Genomic DNA, 13,731 nt, shown 5'->3' with positions numbered 1-13,731 from the left:
TTTGTACCCTGTGACCTTGCTAAACTCACTATTTCAAGAATCATTTTTGTTCTTTCTTGGGATTTTTTATATAGATGATTTTGTGGTCTTTTAATAAAGATAATTTTATTTTTCCTTTTCAATCTGTAGGCATTTCATTTGCTTTATTGCATTAGCTGGCAATAAATATACAGAAATGATGAATGCTGACTTCATTGCTTTGTTCTCAAGCACAGGAGAAAGCATTTAGGTTTTAACCTGTAGGGTTTTTTTTGTAGTTGTCCTCCGTTAGGTTCAGGAAGTTCTATTCTCTTTCTAGCTGAGAATTTTTTTTTTATCATGAATGGATATTGGAATTTTTCAAATGCTTATTTATTTTTCTATCAGTTGAGGTGATTGTACATATTTTTCTTTTGTAGTCTGTTGACATGATGTGTTGTATTTTTTGATTTTCAATCTTTTCAGTTTTTCTTTGTACTTCTGGCTAAATAACAATTTAATCATGATAAATTATCCTTTTTGTACACTGTTCATTGAATTTGCTAGAGTCTTGTTAAGGACTTTTGTGTGTCTGTTCATTGAGAATATTTGTCTGCAGTTTTCTTATAGCCACTTTGATGTTAGCATCAGAGAATGCTGGCTTTCTAGAATAAGTTGGAAAATATTTCCTCTTCATTTTCTAGGAGTTTGTTTTTCTATTCTCTACTAAAGGTTGACTATTCCTTATCAAAAATGGTTGGAACCAAAAGTATTTCTAATGGGATTTTTTTGGAGTTGGGAAACTTTGCATATCTATAATGGAATATTTTGTGGATGGAAATCAAATTTAAACAGGAAGTTTGTGTTTCATATACACCTCAAACACATATCTTAAAGTAATTTTATACAAATTTTAAATAATTTTGTGCACAAAACAAAACACAGGATATGAGGTATAGAATTTTCCACTTGTGGCATCATGTTAGTGCTCAAAAAGTTTTAGATTTTGGAATATTTTAGATTTTAGTATTGGGAATCTTAATCTATATTTTTTTCCATAAATATTTAGTAGAATTCATCAGTGAAGTTTTATAGAATTTTCTTAGTGGGAAGGTTTTAAGTGATATGCTTTGCTTATTATATTGAAATAAGAATATTTCAGTAATTTATTTATTATTGAGTGAACTTTGGTAGTTTGTGTATTTCCAGGAAATGTTTCCATTTTATGTGTGTGTGTGTGTGTGTGTATATATATATATATATATATATATATATATATATATATATAAAATCAAACTTACTTGTATAAAGTTCTTCATTAAATTCCCTATTATCCTTTTAATGTCATTAAGCTCTATAGTGAATCCATTTTTCATTCAGGATATATGTATCCAATTTCCTTTTAAAATAACCAATCTCAGTCAATTAATTTTATTGACCTCTAAAACAAAAAAGCTTTTGGGTCATGTTTGGTCATGCACATCTGTAATCCCAGCTATTTGGGAGGTTGGAGACAGAAGGATTATGCTTTGAAGCCCAGGCGAAGTTAGCATGAGACTCTTACCTGAAAAACAAATTAAAATCAAAAGTACTAGAGGTATGGCTCAAATGGTAGAGCACTTGCATAAGCAAGTCTGAGGCCCTGAGTTCGATCCTCAGTACCAAAATAGATTTTTTATTTGTTTTCCATTTGATTAATATGCACTCTTATTTTTATTATTTCCTTTCACTGCTTGCCTTGTATTTAATTTTTTTCTTTCTCTTTGTCCCTAGTTTCACAAAGTTGAATCTTGAGTAATTGATTTTCTTTCCCCTACTATATTATACAGTTAGTTCCATACTTCCTTTTTATGCTCTGCCTTAGCTGAGTACCATAACTTTTGGTATGTTGTGTTTTCTTAATTATTGGATTCAAAGTATTTTTTTAACATCTCTTATGATTTTTTTCCTTGATTTGTGGATTACTTAGAAATGTTTTCCTTTATTTCTAAATATTTGGGAAAAGACACACTTCCAGATAAATTTCTGTTATTGATTGCTTATTTAATTTTATTTTTTATAGTTTATATACTTTGTCTGATTTGGACTATTTTTAACTTGTTTAGATTTGTTTATGGCCCAGAATATAATCTGTCTTGATGAATGTTCAGTATGCACTTGAAAAGAATGTTCATCCGCTTATCTAATGAAGTGTTCTGTAAGTGTTAATTAGCACTTAATTAGCATTTGGTTGGGAGTGTTTTTCAGGCCTTTGTATATTTAAGGGGAGAGTCTACTTTTCTGTTACTCAGTGAGAAGTCTTGAAATGTATAGCTATAAGCATGGATTTGCTACCTGATCTTTTATTTCTATTATATTTGCTTTTGTATTTTGAAGTCTTGCTATTAGGGACAATTGGTAGAGTCAGTTATTATTAAAATTTCCTTTCATCTCTGCTTAGATTTCTTATTCTGGAAGTCAACTTTGGTCATGCTAGGGCTTTAAAAGTTTGTACTTTATTTCCATCCTTTTACTGACTGCCTGTCTATCTATCTTCCTTTCTGTCTTTCTATCTAATCTATAAAGTAAAAACAAAATCTGCCTGTGTCTTGCTTTTATCTAATCCAATCTAATAATCTTTGCATTTTTAATTAGAGTTTTGAGCCATTCCCAATTAATACAGTTATTGATGAGGTTGGATTTACATCTAACATGTTGCTATTCGTTTTATGTTTATCACATTATCTTTCTTATGTTTTCCTACTTTCAATAACATTAAATTTTGTTTACATTTTATTCCACCGTTATGTATGCATTATTAAAAATTTGTCAGTGAATGTGCTAGGAATTATAATGAATGTTTTTAGCATATGAAAGTCTCTCTTCCGTTCCTCCTTTCCAACCTTTGTGTTATTATTGTCATACCTTTTATTTAAACACATTCTATACATCATAATACATTGTTATTATTTTATGTTTTCTTTCCCCACTCTGGATCATAAGGCTTTTCAGTGTCAGTGCTCCTTTCTCTGGACTGTCAGTAAAGAGTGTATTTTGCTCCTGCCCCAGGCCTAGACTGCTGTGACTTGTTGCTTAGTGAAAGTTCAGGGGCAGAGTTGTGTTTCTACGCCTCTCCCAGAGGCAGAACATCTTTGTCTAGGCCCTAGAGGGGATGTCTTTCTTTTTTTAGTGACTTATTTTCAGTGTGTTTTCTGGTTTATGTTATAGAGCAGTACATTAGCACATGTAAGTAATTTATAAATTAATGTATGTTCTTTAGGAGACATATATTCAGTAGTTTGATCATGGCGTATAGTCAGCAGAGTTTGTAGGCCATTGCCCTAGAGAACATGAACTAATAAATAACTGATAGATTTGAAGTAGAATTTGACTTTTGTTTTTTGATTTGATGACAGTACAACTCAGGTGTTTCACTTTATTTTCATGGGTAACTTTATTTATAAATGGAGAATGTTTTATAGTGCATGTTTTTAAACTAATGTGCTTAAAAGGCAAAGCAGGGCTGGGGTGTACTTCAAATGGTAGAGTGCTTACCACCATGTGCAAGGTCCTGGGTTCAACCCCCCCCCTCCCCGTCCCAGAGGAATAAAAGACAAGAGGGTGTTTATAAACTCTTCCCTATTTTAAAACTCCTTTCTTTCTTTCTTTTTTTTTTTAACAAATAAAATCCCCTTTTTCTTTAGGACTGTGAGGATATGGGAAGTTGAAAATCCAAAGAAGCAGAAAAGTGTGTTTAAACCACGGACAGTGCAGGGTAAAAAAGTCATTCCTACTACGTGTACATATAGTAGAGATGGAAGCCTCATAGCAGCTGCCTGCCAGAATGGAAGCATACAGATCTGGGATCGAAATTTGACTGTAAGTCAGTGCTTATGTTTTCTTTCTGTTGAGTACAACTACCTACCTTATAAAGACAAACATGCTGAAATATTATGAAGTCAATTTCCTGAGTTTAGACCTAACTTAAACTTTAGTGTTAGTTGAGACTTTTGCAATAAATGGCATTTCAGCAAATATTCCAGCTCAGTATATCCTAGTGTGTTTTAGATTTTGATTTAAATTTGCTCTTTTAGTATAAAATTTCAAAAACAATGCAACTTATTTTATAATATCTCAATTTATTTGATTTTAAAAGTGAAGGGTTTGACAGTAATATAAAGGAAGATTAAGCAGAGAACTACACAGTGCCCTTTGAAATATGTTGAAAAACCATGGAAAGTCTAGGATCATCTCTCAGTCATTTTGCAGTTATTTCTGTAGTAGTTTAAGTAACATAGTGTTTTACTATTCCATTCCGTAACATTCTGTTTCAATGAATTTTAGGTTTTCCCTTTATAGTTTTATGTCATTATTAGAATAAATAAATCTTGGCATTGAAAAGGATCATATAATCCATAGAGATAATAAATGTAAAAAACACTGACTAATTTTGTAAATTACCAAGAAGCTTAAAAAAGTTCTTTGTGGTATGTATAGATATTTAAACAGAAATGTTTGATAAGTAAAACAGGTCTAGGTTACCAATGTTAAAATAGAACTCTACACAAATGCCATAATACAATTTGGATTCTTTATTTTAATAAAAAACTTCTCGTCAAAATTACTAATTTAGTAAAGATTAATTGATTATGTACTATATGTCAGACATTAGTCTAGGTACTGAGAGTACTTACCAAAAATTCCTACTCTTGCTGGGTGCCAGTGGCTGATGCCTGTAATCTTAGCGACTAGGAGGCAGAGATCAGGAGGATTGCTGTTTAAAGCCTGCCCAGGCAAATAGTTCACAAGACCCTGTCTCGAGAATACCTAACACAAAAATGGCTGGTGGAGTGGCTCAAGGTGTAGGTCCTGAGTTCAAGCCCCAGTACCACACACACACAAAAAAAATCCTACCCTCATGGAGTTTACATTCTAGTTTTAAAAATATATATTATAAAAATAATATTCTGTTTATCTTTGTCCCTGAAGCATTTATGTTTTGAACAAGATCCTAGAAAACATAGTTATGTTTTCAGGGAGATGAAGTAAAGTCGGCTGTGTTAAGTATAAGGTAAAAAATAATGATGCGAGAAAAAATTCATGCTGATAATGCTGGAAATATCTTTGGCATTTTCTGTTTGTCAGATCTTTTTATTTCTGTTTTCATCTTCACTATAAACCCCATAAAGCTTCATAACAGTTCAGAGATTTTAAAACTCCTTTGAATTGTAAACTGAGGTTTAACAAGCAATAAATCTTTTCCTAACTGGCTTTCATCGTCTCTGGGTGTTGTTGATTTAATTGTAGAAATGCTAAAACATGTAGTTTTCTTGTATAGCTTTAATAGTAGTGTTTTGGTATAGTTCATATATATATGTGTGTGTGTGTTTTTCTTAGAACCCATCTATTTTTATAAAGTTCAGTATTGTTTTTGAAGATTGACTTTGTGTATCTTGAAATAATGAGTGTATACTATTTCCAGTTTTGTGAGAAATAAAGCCATATGAATGCCAGTTTCAAAAAAAGAAATCTCCTAAGCCATTTTACTAATCAATCTTTGACTCTGTGTCATTAGAATTTAATAACACATGAATGTATAATCTATTCCATGTCCTATTTATTATATTTTATTTTTATTTTTATATTTGCATATTAACGTGTTAACTGAAAACAAATTGACTAGAAAAAACTTGCCAGCAGGAAACACAACTTGACTTAAAAAAAGATTTAAAAAAATGTCTGATCTGATATTTCAGTTACTAAAAAAAAAAATCACAGAGAAACACTAAAGCTAAAGTGAGAAAGCCTATTGCAAGTAGCTTTCTATGTAAAAGCCAAAAGTTAGATAATGGTTAGTACGTTTGGCTATATTAAGTAAAGCTATCACAATTGACACATTTAGTCACAGAATTCTCATTTGACCAATTTGAACTTTAGCAAATTAAGTGAAGTATCTTCCTTCCTTCCTTCCTTCCTTCCTCCCTCCCTCTCTCCCTTCTTTCCTCCCTCCCTTCTTTCCTCCCTCCCTCTCCCTTCTTCCCTCCCTCTGTACTAGAGTTTGAACTCAGGGTCTTACACCTGTTAGGCAAGCACTGGACCATTTGAGCCACACCCCACAATCCTTTTTGCTTTAGTTTATTTTGAATAGGGGCTGGCTTTGGATCCTGATCCTTGTATCTCTGCCCATGTAGGTGGGATTAGTCCTGCAGCACTACATCCAGCCTAAAGCATATTTCTTTATAAGTTAAGTACCTCTATTAATGATAAATCTCTGTGTCCTCATAATCTGTCTTTACTCTAAAATTATGATGGCCAGTATGCTAAATACTAGCCACATTTGTCTGTTTAAAGTTCCATTCATTAAGCCAGGTTCTGGTGACACATGCCTATAATATAGCTAATTGGGATTCTGAGATTGGAAGGATTGAGGTCCAAGGCCAGCCTGGGCAAATAGTTTAAAAGATCTCAACTCTAAAATAACCAGACCAAAATGGACTGAAGGTGTGACAGAGTGCCTTCTTTGCAAGTGTGAAGCCCTGGGTTCAAACCTCAGTCCCAACTAGAAAAAAAAATTACATTAATTAAAATAAAATGCAATTAAAATATCAGTTTTTCAGTCATGGTAGCCACTTTTCAAGTATGCAATAGCTTTATGTGATTAATGCTACTTGTCAAACAGCATGGATATAACATTTCCATCTTTGCAGAAGGTCATGTTGGACATTGCTGCTCAAGCAGAATGTTTGTTTGGCCAAGGTCCCTTTCATTCATGTGATTATGAGTTATCTTTGAGTTTGAGGTGTCTTCTGAGGTACTTAATACTTGTGTGCACTACCTCCCAGGCTCCTCACTCCCCTGTTATTTGTAATATTCAAGTAGAAGCAAGGAGGTCAGTACATGGTTGGAGTAAGATGAAGGAGAGGCATAATAATGGGGGATGACATTGGAGAGGTAACACCTGATTCAGGGCCTTTGCACATGTTGAACCCTTCAGTCTACAACCCTCTTCTCCCTTATATTCAGAGGGCTTTCTCTCTCACCTCTTTCAGTTCTGTGCTTCAATTTTTTCTCCTTAGCAAGACTTTCCCTAATCACATCCTGTTTAAAATTATGAGCTTCTCTTCACTAGTGACATTCTCTGTGCCTTCAATGTTTTTTCTGTAGTTCTGATTTCCTCTGACATGTTGTGGTGTTTGTTTCACCTCTATATTGTTTTTTTTCCCTCCAGTAGTATGTTAGCTCCATGAGGGAAAAGACTATGGCCTCTTTTTGGCTCCTGCTGTATTCCCAGAGCAAGGAACAGTGCCTAGTATATAGCTGACCTTCAGTAACTGTTTGTTGAATGAATAAGTGAACCAATATGCTTTTTGTCATTGTTGTTGTTTGTTTTTGCAGTTACTGGGGTTTGAACTCATGGCTTTGCACTTGCTAGGCAGGTGCTCTGCCACTTGAGCCATTCCCCTATCCCTTTTTCTTTGGTTATTTGTGAGACAGGGTCTCATGTTTATCCCTTGGCCAACCTGGACTGAAGTCCTATTAATGCTTCCCATCTAGCTAAAATGATAGGTGTGGACCTCTATACCCAATTTTTATTGGTTGAGGTGGCGTCTTATGAACATTTGCCCCCACTGGCCTCAAATCACAATCATCCAAATCTCTCCCTTCTAAGTAACTGGGATTATAGGTGTGAGCCACTGGTCCTGACCTGAATCTGTGTCTTCTGAAAAATAACTTAAAATGAGATGATCAGTTTCTTTCAAAGAACATATTAAAAAATATCTGAGTTTTGTGAAATAGTAAGATAAAGATGTAGGTATGTGCAAGTCTTGGTGGGAGAAAATAAGAGACATTAGGGTAAGTTTTAGTGTCCCCTTAATGGTGTACTAATACATAGTATATACAATCTGTATATTTGACTGATTTTTGGATTATCTAATAACAGTTTTTAAAAACTGTTTTTGTGTCTCTCAAGTGTAATTTCTGGCTCTTAAAATAGTTCAGCTTGTATAGTCTTATGAATACCTAAATGACTTCTCTTCATATGCAAACCCCCATCAAATTCGTTCTTGGGTCTTATTTTCCTCAAAGCAGGATTGCTGCTCTTTAATAGATATCGAGAACCTACAATATGCTAGCTGTCTGCTAAAAGAACATACTATGTTAGTATTGCAGTTACTTTGTAGAATAAATTTTTGTCAGGACAATGGAGATCATCATGTTCATGGAGTCTTTCCTTCCTTTGATATTGGTGATCAGCAATTGGCATTTGGCTTGCCAATAGATACTGCCAACAACTTGACCCATTTTTCATCTGACTGCCTCTTCCTGGTCCTTTGCTCTTCAACACCTGATTTTGTGAAAATCACCACTTACCATAACTCTTTACCAGGAAAGCCTCAGGCCTCCTGGACACTTTAGGGACATTTCTCCAGCTCAGTGACTGGTCAGTGCCCACATTAATCAGCTGTGTCAGAGAATGAACCAGAGAAAGTTGAGCAAGGACTAATGATCACATCAGGAGTGGGTGGTAAGGGAGGGGGTGGGGGCAGGGGGGAGAAATGACCCAAGCCTTGTATGCACATATGAATAATAAAACAATAAAAAAAAAAGGAGTTTAACTTCTCAGCAGATCAGGCCCCTAGTGAAAAGGAAATAGGTAAGAGGGATCAAGAATTCAGGAAACAGCCACCAGTGATAACATACCTAGCACAGCACAAATTTTTAAATGCCTTCATTTGATGTCAGATAAGCCATGTTAAAAGGTTGAATTATATCCTTCTATACGTTTCCTCTTTATTAATGCATGTGTACACAGATATATGGATTTAAAAGTTTGCTTGTTTTTATAGAAAGAAAATTTGCAGTTTGCTTTATATGTGTTTGTATATACATATTTTATATGTTTGTCCACTTTCCACTGGGATATATTCTTCTGTACTTTTCTCCATATGTGCCTATCAATGTACATCAGAAGTGTATTAACTAGTAATCTTGAGCCCTTTCTCTCTCACTGAGAAAGAGACAAAGAAATTTAAGCCTGTAAGTAGTTTATTGAAAAGGTTAGAGAATAATCTGTGAGATAATTTCTGAGCAGATTCTGACTTGTCTAATGACCAATTATGGAAGAGTTAGAGAATACAAAGGCCAGGGTGGACAGTCATAGGGTGGTAGGTGGTATGTAGTATGGATAAGCAATGGGATTGATTGAAATTGCATAGTAATAATGTTGGTATTTACTAAATAAAGTATAACTACTCTGCATAAAAAGTCACATTAAAAGCCTCTTTTCTGAATCATGTTTTTAAGAATCACTTCCAAGCTAATTTGATACAACAGATATTACAGTCAGCAATAAAGCAGAATAAAGAGAATTGTTTGGTGGAAAAGGTGACACTTGAGTCTCTGGGTTAATCAAGTTACTTAGTCTCCCAGAAATCACTGCTTACTTTTGGACATTTTTTATTTCGTGTTCCTTGTCAATAAAAATAGTTTTTAAGAATTCAGATTTTGCTTTTTAGTAGTATCTTTTAACAAATTTTCATAATACAGCTTTTTTATTCTTTTGCTCTTAGACCTCAAGTAAACTAATTAAAACCAAATTCTGAGACTGAACTATTTTCTATAGTGTTTTTTTAATGGATCTTTGTTTTTTTCTGCTTTTTGACATTCTTACGAAGATGTTGTAATTGCTAAAAATAAAAATTACTTAGTTTTATAGAGGTTTAGTAAGTATGTGCACTAAGACTATTGTTGCCTTCAGTGGGGTTTGAACTCAGGGCCTCACACTTGCTAGGCAGGCATTCTGCCACTTGAGGCACTGCACCAGCTCTTAAGATTATAGATTATTATCATAAAGGAAACATTCTGTGAATCAGGGCTGTTAATATTTAGTCATCTGTTACACAATCTTAAAAAGTCATATAACTTTGATTTGGAAAACATTCTTACATAGTTATTTACCATTTACTATCTATAGTTGTGAAGAAACATAAATGAAATTTTTCATTTCACTTAAAATTTCATTTTAAAATTTCCATTTGAGATCATTTTAGTAAAAAACAACTTTTTTCAGCCTTACTTAAAAAAATTTTATAACATGCTACTGTAGCTATCAACCTTTTTTTTTCATTTTTCTTTTATTATTCATATGTGCATACAAGGCTTGGTTCATTTCTCCCCCCTGCCCCCACCCCCTCCCTTACCACCCACTCCGCCCCCTCCCTCTCCACCACCCTCAATACCCAGCAGAAACTATTTTGCCCTTATTTCTAATTTTGTTGTAGAGAGAGTATAAGCAATAATAGGAAGGAACAAGGGATTTTGCTGGTTGAGATAAGGATAGCTATACAGGGAGTTGACTCACATTGATTTCCTGTGCGTGGGTGTTACCTTCTAGCTTAATTCTTTTTGATCTAACCTTTTCTTTAGTACCTGTTCCCTTTTTCCTATTGGCCTCAGTTTTATTTTGTAGTCTCTGAAGGTCCTTTATCTTGATAGTGATTGCATTATTATTATATTATGAGTTAAACAGGGCCTCAAAGGCTAAGACCCCCTCTTGTAGCATAGGCCAGTGTGTTCTACCAGGTGTCTGCTCCCTTCTTTCCATAAAGACCGATAACTTAATAATAATTCACAACCTTCACCCCATAATAGATATTCAAGTTAAAGTAGCATTTTTTGGGTGGGGGGAGCAGGTACTGGTGTTGAACTCAGGGCCTCCACCTTGAGCCACTCCACCAGTCCTATGTGATGGGTGTTTTTGAGATAGGGTTTTGCAAACTATTTGCCCGGGCAGGCTTCAAACTGTGATCCAACTGATCTCTGCCTCCTGAGTAGCTAGGATTACAGATGTGAGCCACTGGCATCCAGCTAGTAGCACAATTTTGACTGTAAGTGGGGAGAGTACTGGTAAGTTATGGAGGATAAACCTACATTTTATTTGCAAACAATCTTTAAATACCAAATGATTTGGAAAATGTTTCTAGTATGTTACTTTGAGAAAAAAAATGGTCTGACTCTCTGCACAAAGTTTTATTTTTCCTCTCCCCTCCCCTCCCCTCTCCCCTCGCCTCCCCTCCCCTTCCCTTCCCTTCCTTCCCTCTCCATCTCTTCCCCTCCTCTCCTCTTCCCTCCCCTCTCCCCTCCTCTCTCTCATCCTTTCCTCTTCCCTCCCCTCCCCTCCCCTCTCCTGTCCCTTCCTCACTCCTCCTCTTCTTTTCTGTTCTTTCCTGGGACTGGAGTATGTACTCAGCCCAGGCTGGCCCCAAAACATAAAGTTGGTGCTCTATTGCTTGAGCTATAGCTCTTGGTTTGACTCTTTGAAAAGTATATTAAACAATGCTAGAAATTCAAATATAGATTTTTGCCCTTCATTAAGCTTCATACTGGAAGTTTAGAAAAAAATATAGAGAGACACAGCTAAAAGTCTACCACATAGCTGAGCAGCCCATATTATAAATGACACCAAAGGCATACAATCACAACATACATTAATTGCATTTTCTTCATTTTTCGTGGGATTGGAATTTGAACTCAGGGCCTTGCTGTTACAAAGCAAGTGCTGTACTGCTTGAGCCACACGTCCAGTCCGTTTTGCTCTGGCAAATTTGAATATGATGTACCCAATTTTGGGTCTATATATGTCTGAGAATATATATGAATTAGTTTTGCAAATATTCAAGAGAACTGGGCAACATCTGAGATTGAAACTGTTCCATAGTGTTTTTGACATGTATATTTTTAAATTATTACTTTTCTAATAAGTATGCCAGTAATTCAAAACACAAATATCCTTCAACAGTATGTTAAATTAGTTGCCTTAAACTTAAGTTCTAATTTGTCAATTATTTTAATTTAAGCTATAACTTTTTTGTAGTTTTAAAAAGATCCTGTATTCTAGGCAAAGATGAAATAAAGTGCAAGTCTTAATACAGAGTTATTATTTCTCTCTTTCTCCTCTGTTGTTGTTATTAGGTGGGACTGGGGTTTGAACTCAGGGCTTGCACTTGCAAAGCAAGTGTTCTACCACTTTTGTCTACTATTATTGTTGCTTTTACTGAGTATACTTATTGCTGTTCAGACAATATTTTAATCACTTTATGCATAATATTTCAGTTAATCCTTATAGCAGCCCTAATATGTAAGTGCTGCTATTGTCATTCATAGATAAGGAAATCCATACACAAAGACATTGAATTGCTTACCTAATATAGTTAGTAAGTAGCATACCTGGGGTTCAATCTTAGGCAGTCTGATTCATGAATCTCTTTATCAGGAACCAAAATACTATGGCCTGTGTACCAAGTCTAGCCTACTATATGTTGTTTTTTTGGGCAGTTGTTTTGACAAGGTTGAGCTATGTAGCCCAGGCTGGCCTCAAAACTTGCTATCTTCATGCCCTGGCTTCTATTGTATGTAATTTTTTTTTTTTTTTGTAGCCTGTAAGCTAAGAAAGATTTTCACAGTCTTAAATGGTTGTATTATTTTTCTATGGCTTCTATAACAAATTACCACAGATTTAGTGTTTTCAAGGGCATATTATCTTACATATTTGTAGGTTAGTAGTCTTACTGAGCTAAAATGTTGGCAGGGCTATGTTCCTTTCTGGAGGTCCAGGGAAGGATCGGTTTGCTTGCTTGTTGAGCTGCTAAAGTCTACCCATATTCTTTGGTTCATGGTTCATTTCTTTCCTCCATCTTAAAGGATAGCAAGAATGAGTTGAATCCTTTTTATATTGTAGCATTATGACCTCTTTTTTGCTTCCCTTTGTCACTTTTAAAGCAGTCTCTGTGGTGTCATTGAGCCTACTTAAATAATCCAGGATAATCTCCCTAATTTAATATCAACTGATTAGTAACATTAATTCAATTTGACACCTTGATTCCCCTTTGCTGTCTGAAATCACAGGTTCTATGGACTAGGATGTAGAGATCTTCATAGGCATTATTCTGCCTACCATAATAGTTTTTAATGAAAGTTATATAAAATTCAGATTTCAGTTCTATGAATAAAGTTTTATTAGAACAGCCTTGCCAATTATTTATGTACTGTCTATGGTTACTTTTGCACTAGAATAGCAGAGTTGAGTAGTAACAGAGAATGTAATCCTCAAAGCCCAAAATATTTACCATCTGGTCCTTGATAGAAAAAGATTATGATCCCTGGCTTAGAATTTCTAATTTGCTTTTTAGTGGCTTACTCTTAAATACTAATGGACAAACAAGGGTCACCAGATGTTTGAGGAATTCTCTAATGAAATATCAAGACTAGAGCAGGGTAGGTATCTCAGAGGGAGGAGAGAGAAAATGTAGAAAACTGAAGAAAATTTTCAGAAAATAAAACAATCCTAATTATAATTAATTATATCATTAATCTTAATTGTAATATAATTAATACTATTATATTATAATTATATTCTCAGATAAGAGAGACAGACAGAAACAGAGACCCTCCTGTTCCTAGTTTTCCTTCCTAGTGAGCTAAGTCCATGGTCTTACATTTGAGCAATTGTCTTACCCAACCAAGAAACTAGAGCAAAGTACTACAAAAAAGTGACTGTTTAGAGATCAAGAAAATGCTTTGGAAAATAAACAGGTGATAGCAGAGGAGGAAACCACATAAAAATCTAGAAAGTAGATATAGTTAAGGAAATCTATATAGTAGAATAAAAGGCAAGAGAGAGAGGATATGAGACTTGAAAGTTCAATTCAGACACCAGTATTTGACTAGAAGGTTCTAGAAAGAGGAAATGGTGGAAGATAGAACCAGATAAGAAATAATTACCTCCCCAAAGTC

The 13,731-nt window shown here is 34.6% G+C and overlaps 1 protein-coding gene across 3 annotated transcripts in view; it reads left to right on the top strand.

Moving 5' to 3' along the window:
• Wdr70 (WD repeat domain 70) overlaps window positions 1-13,731 on the top strand; it is a 312,490-nt gene that overhangs the window by 210,756 nt on the left and 88,003 nt on the right. For all 3 annotated transcript variants that reach the window (XM_074077580.1, XM_074077579.1, XM_074077581.1), the window contains one exon: window positions 3,642-3,816. In XM_074077580.1, coding sequence (XP_073933681.1) covers window positions 3,642-3,816 — 175 coding nt within the window. The remainder of the gene's footprint in view (window positions 1-3,641; window positions 3,817-13,731) is intronic.

This window comes from Castor canadensis, chromosome 6 (genome assembly GCF_047511655.1).
Source record: "Castor canadensis chromosome 6, mCasCan1.hap1v2, whole genome shotgun sequence".
NCBI lineage: Eukaryota > Metazoa > Chordata > Mammalia > Rodentia > Castoridae > Castor > Castor canadensis.
Note: the sequence above shows the minus strand (reverse complement) of the source record. Positions and strands in the feature narration are given on the sequence as shown.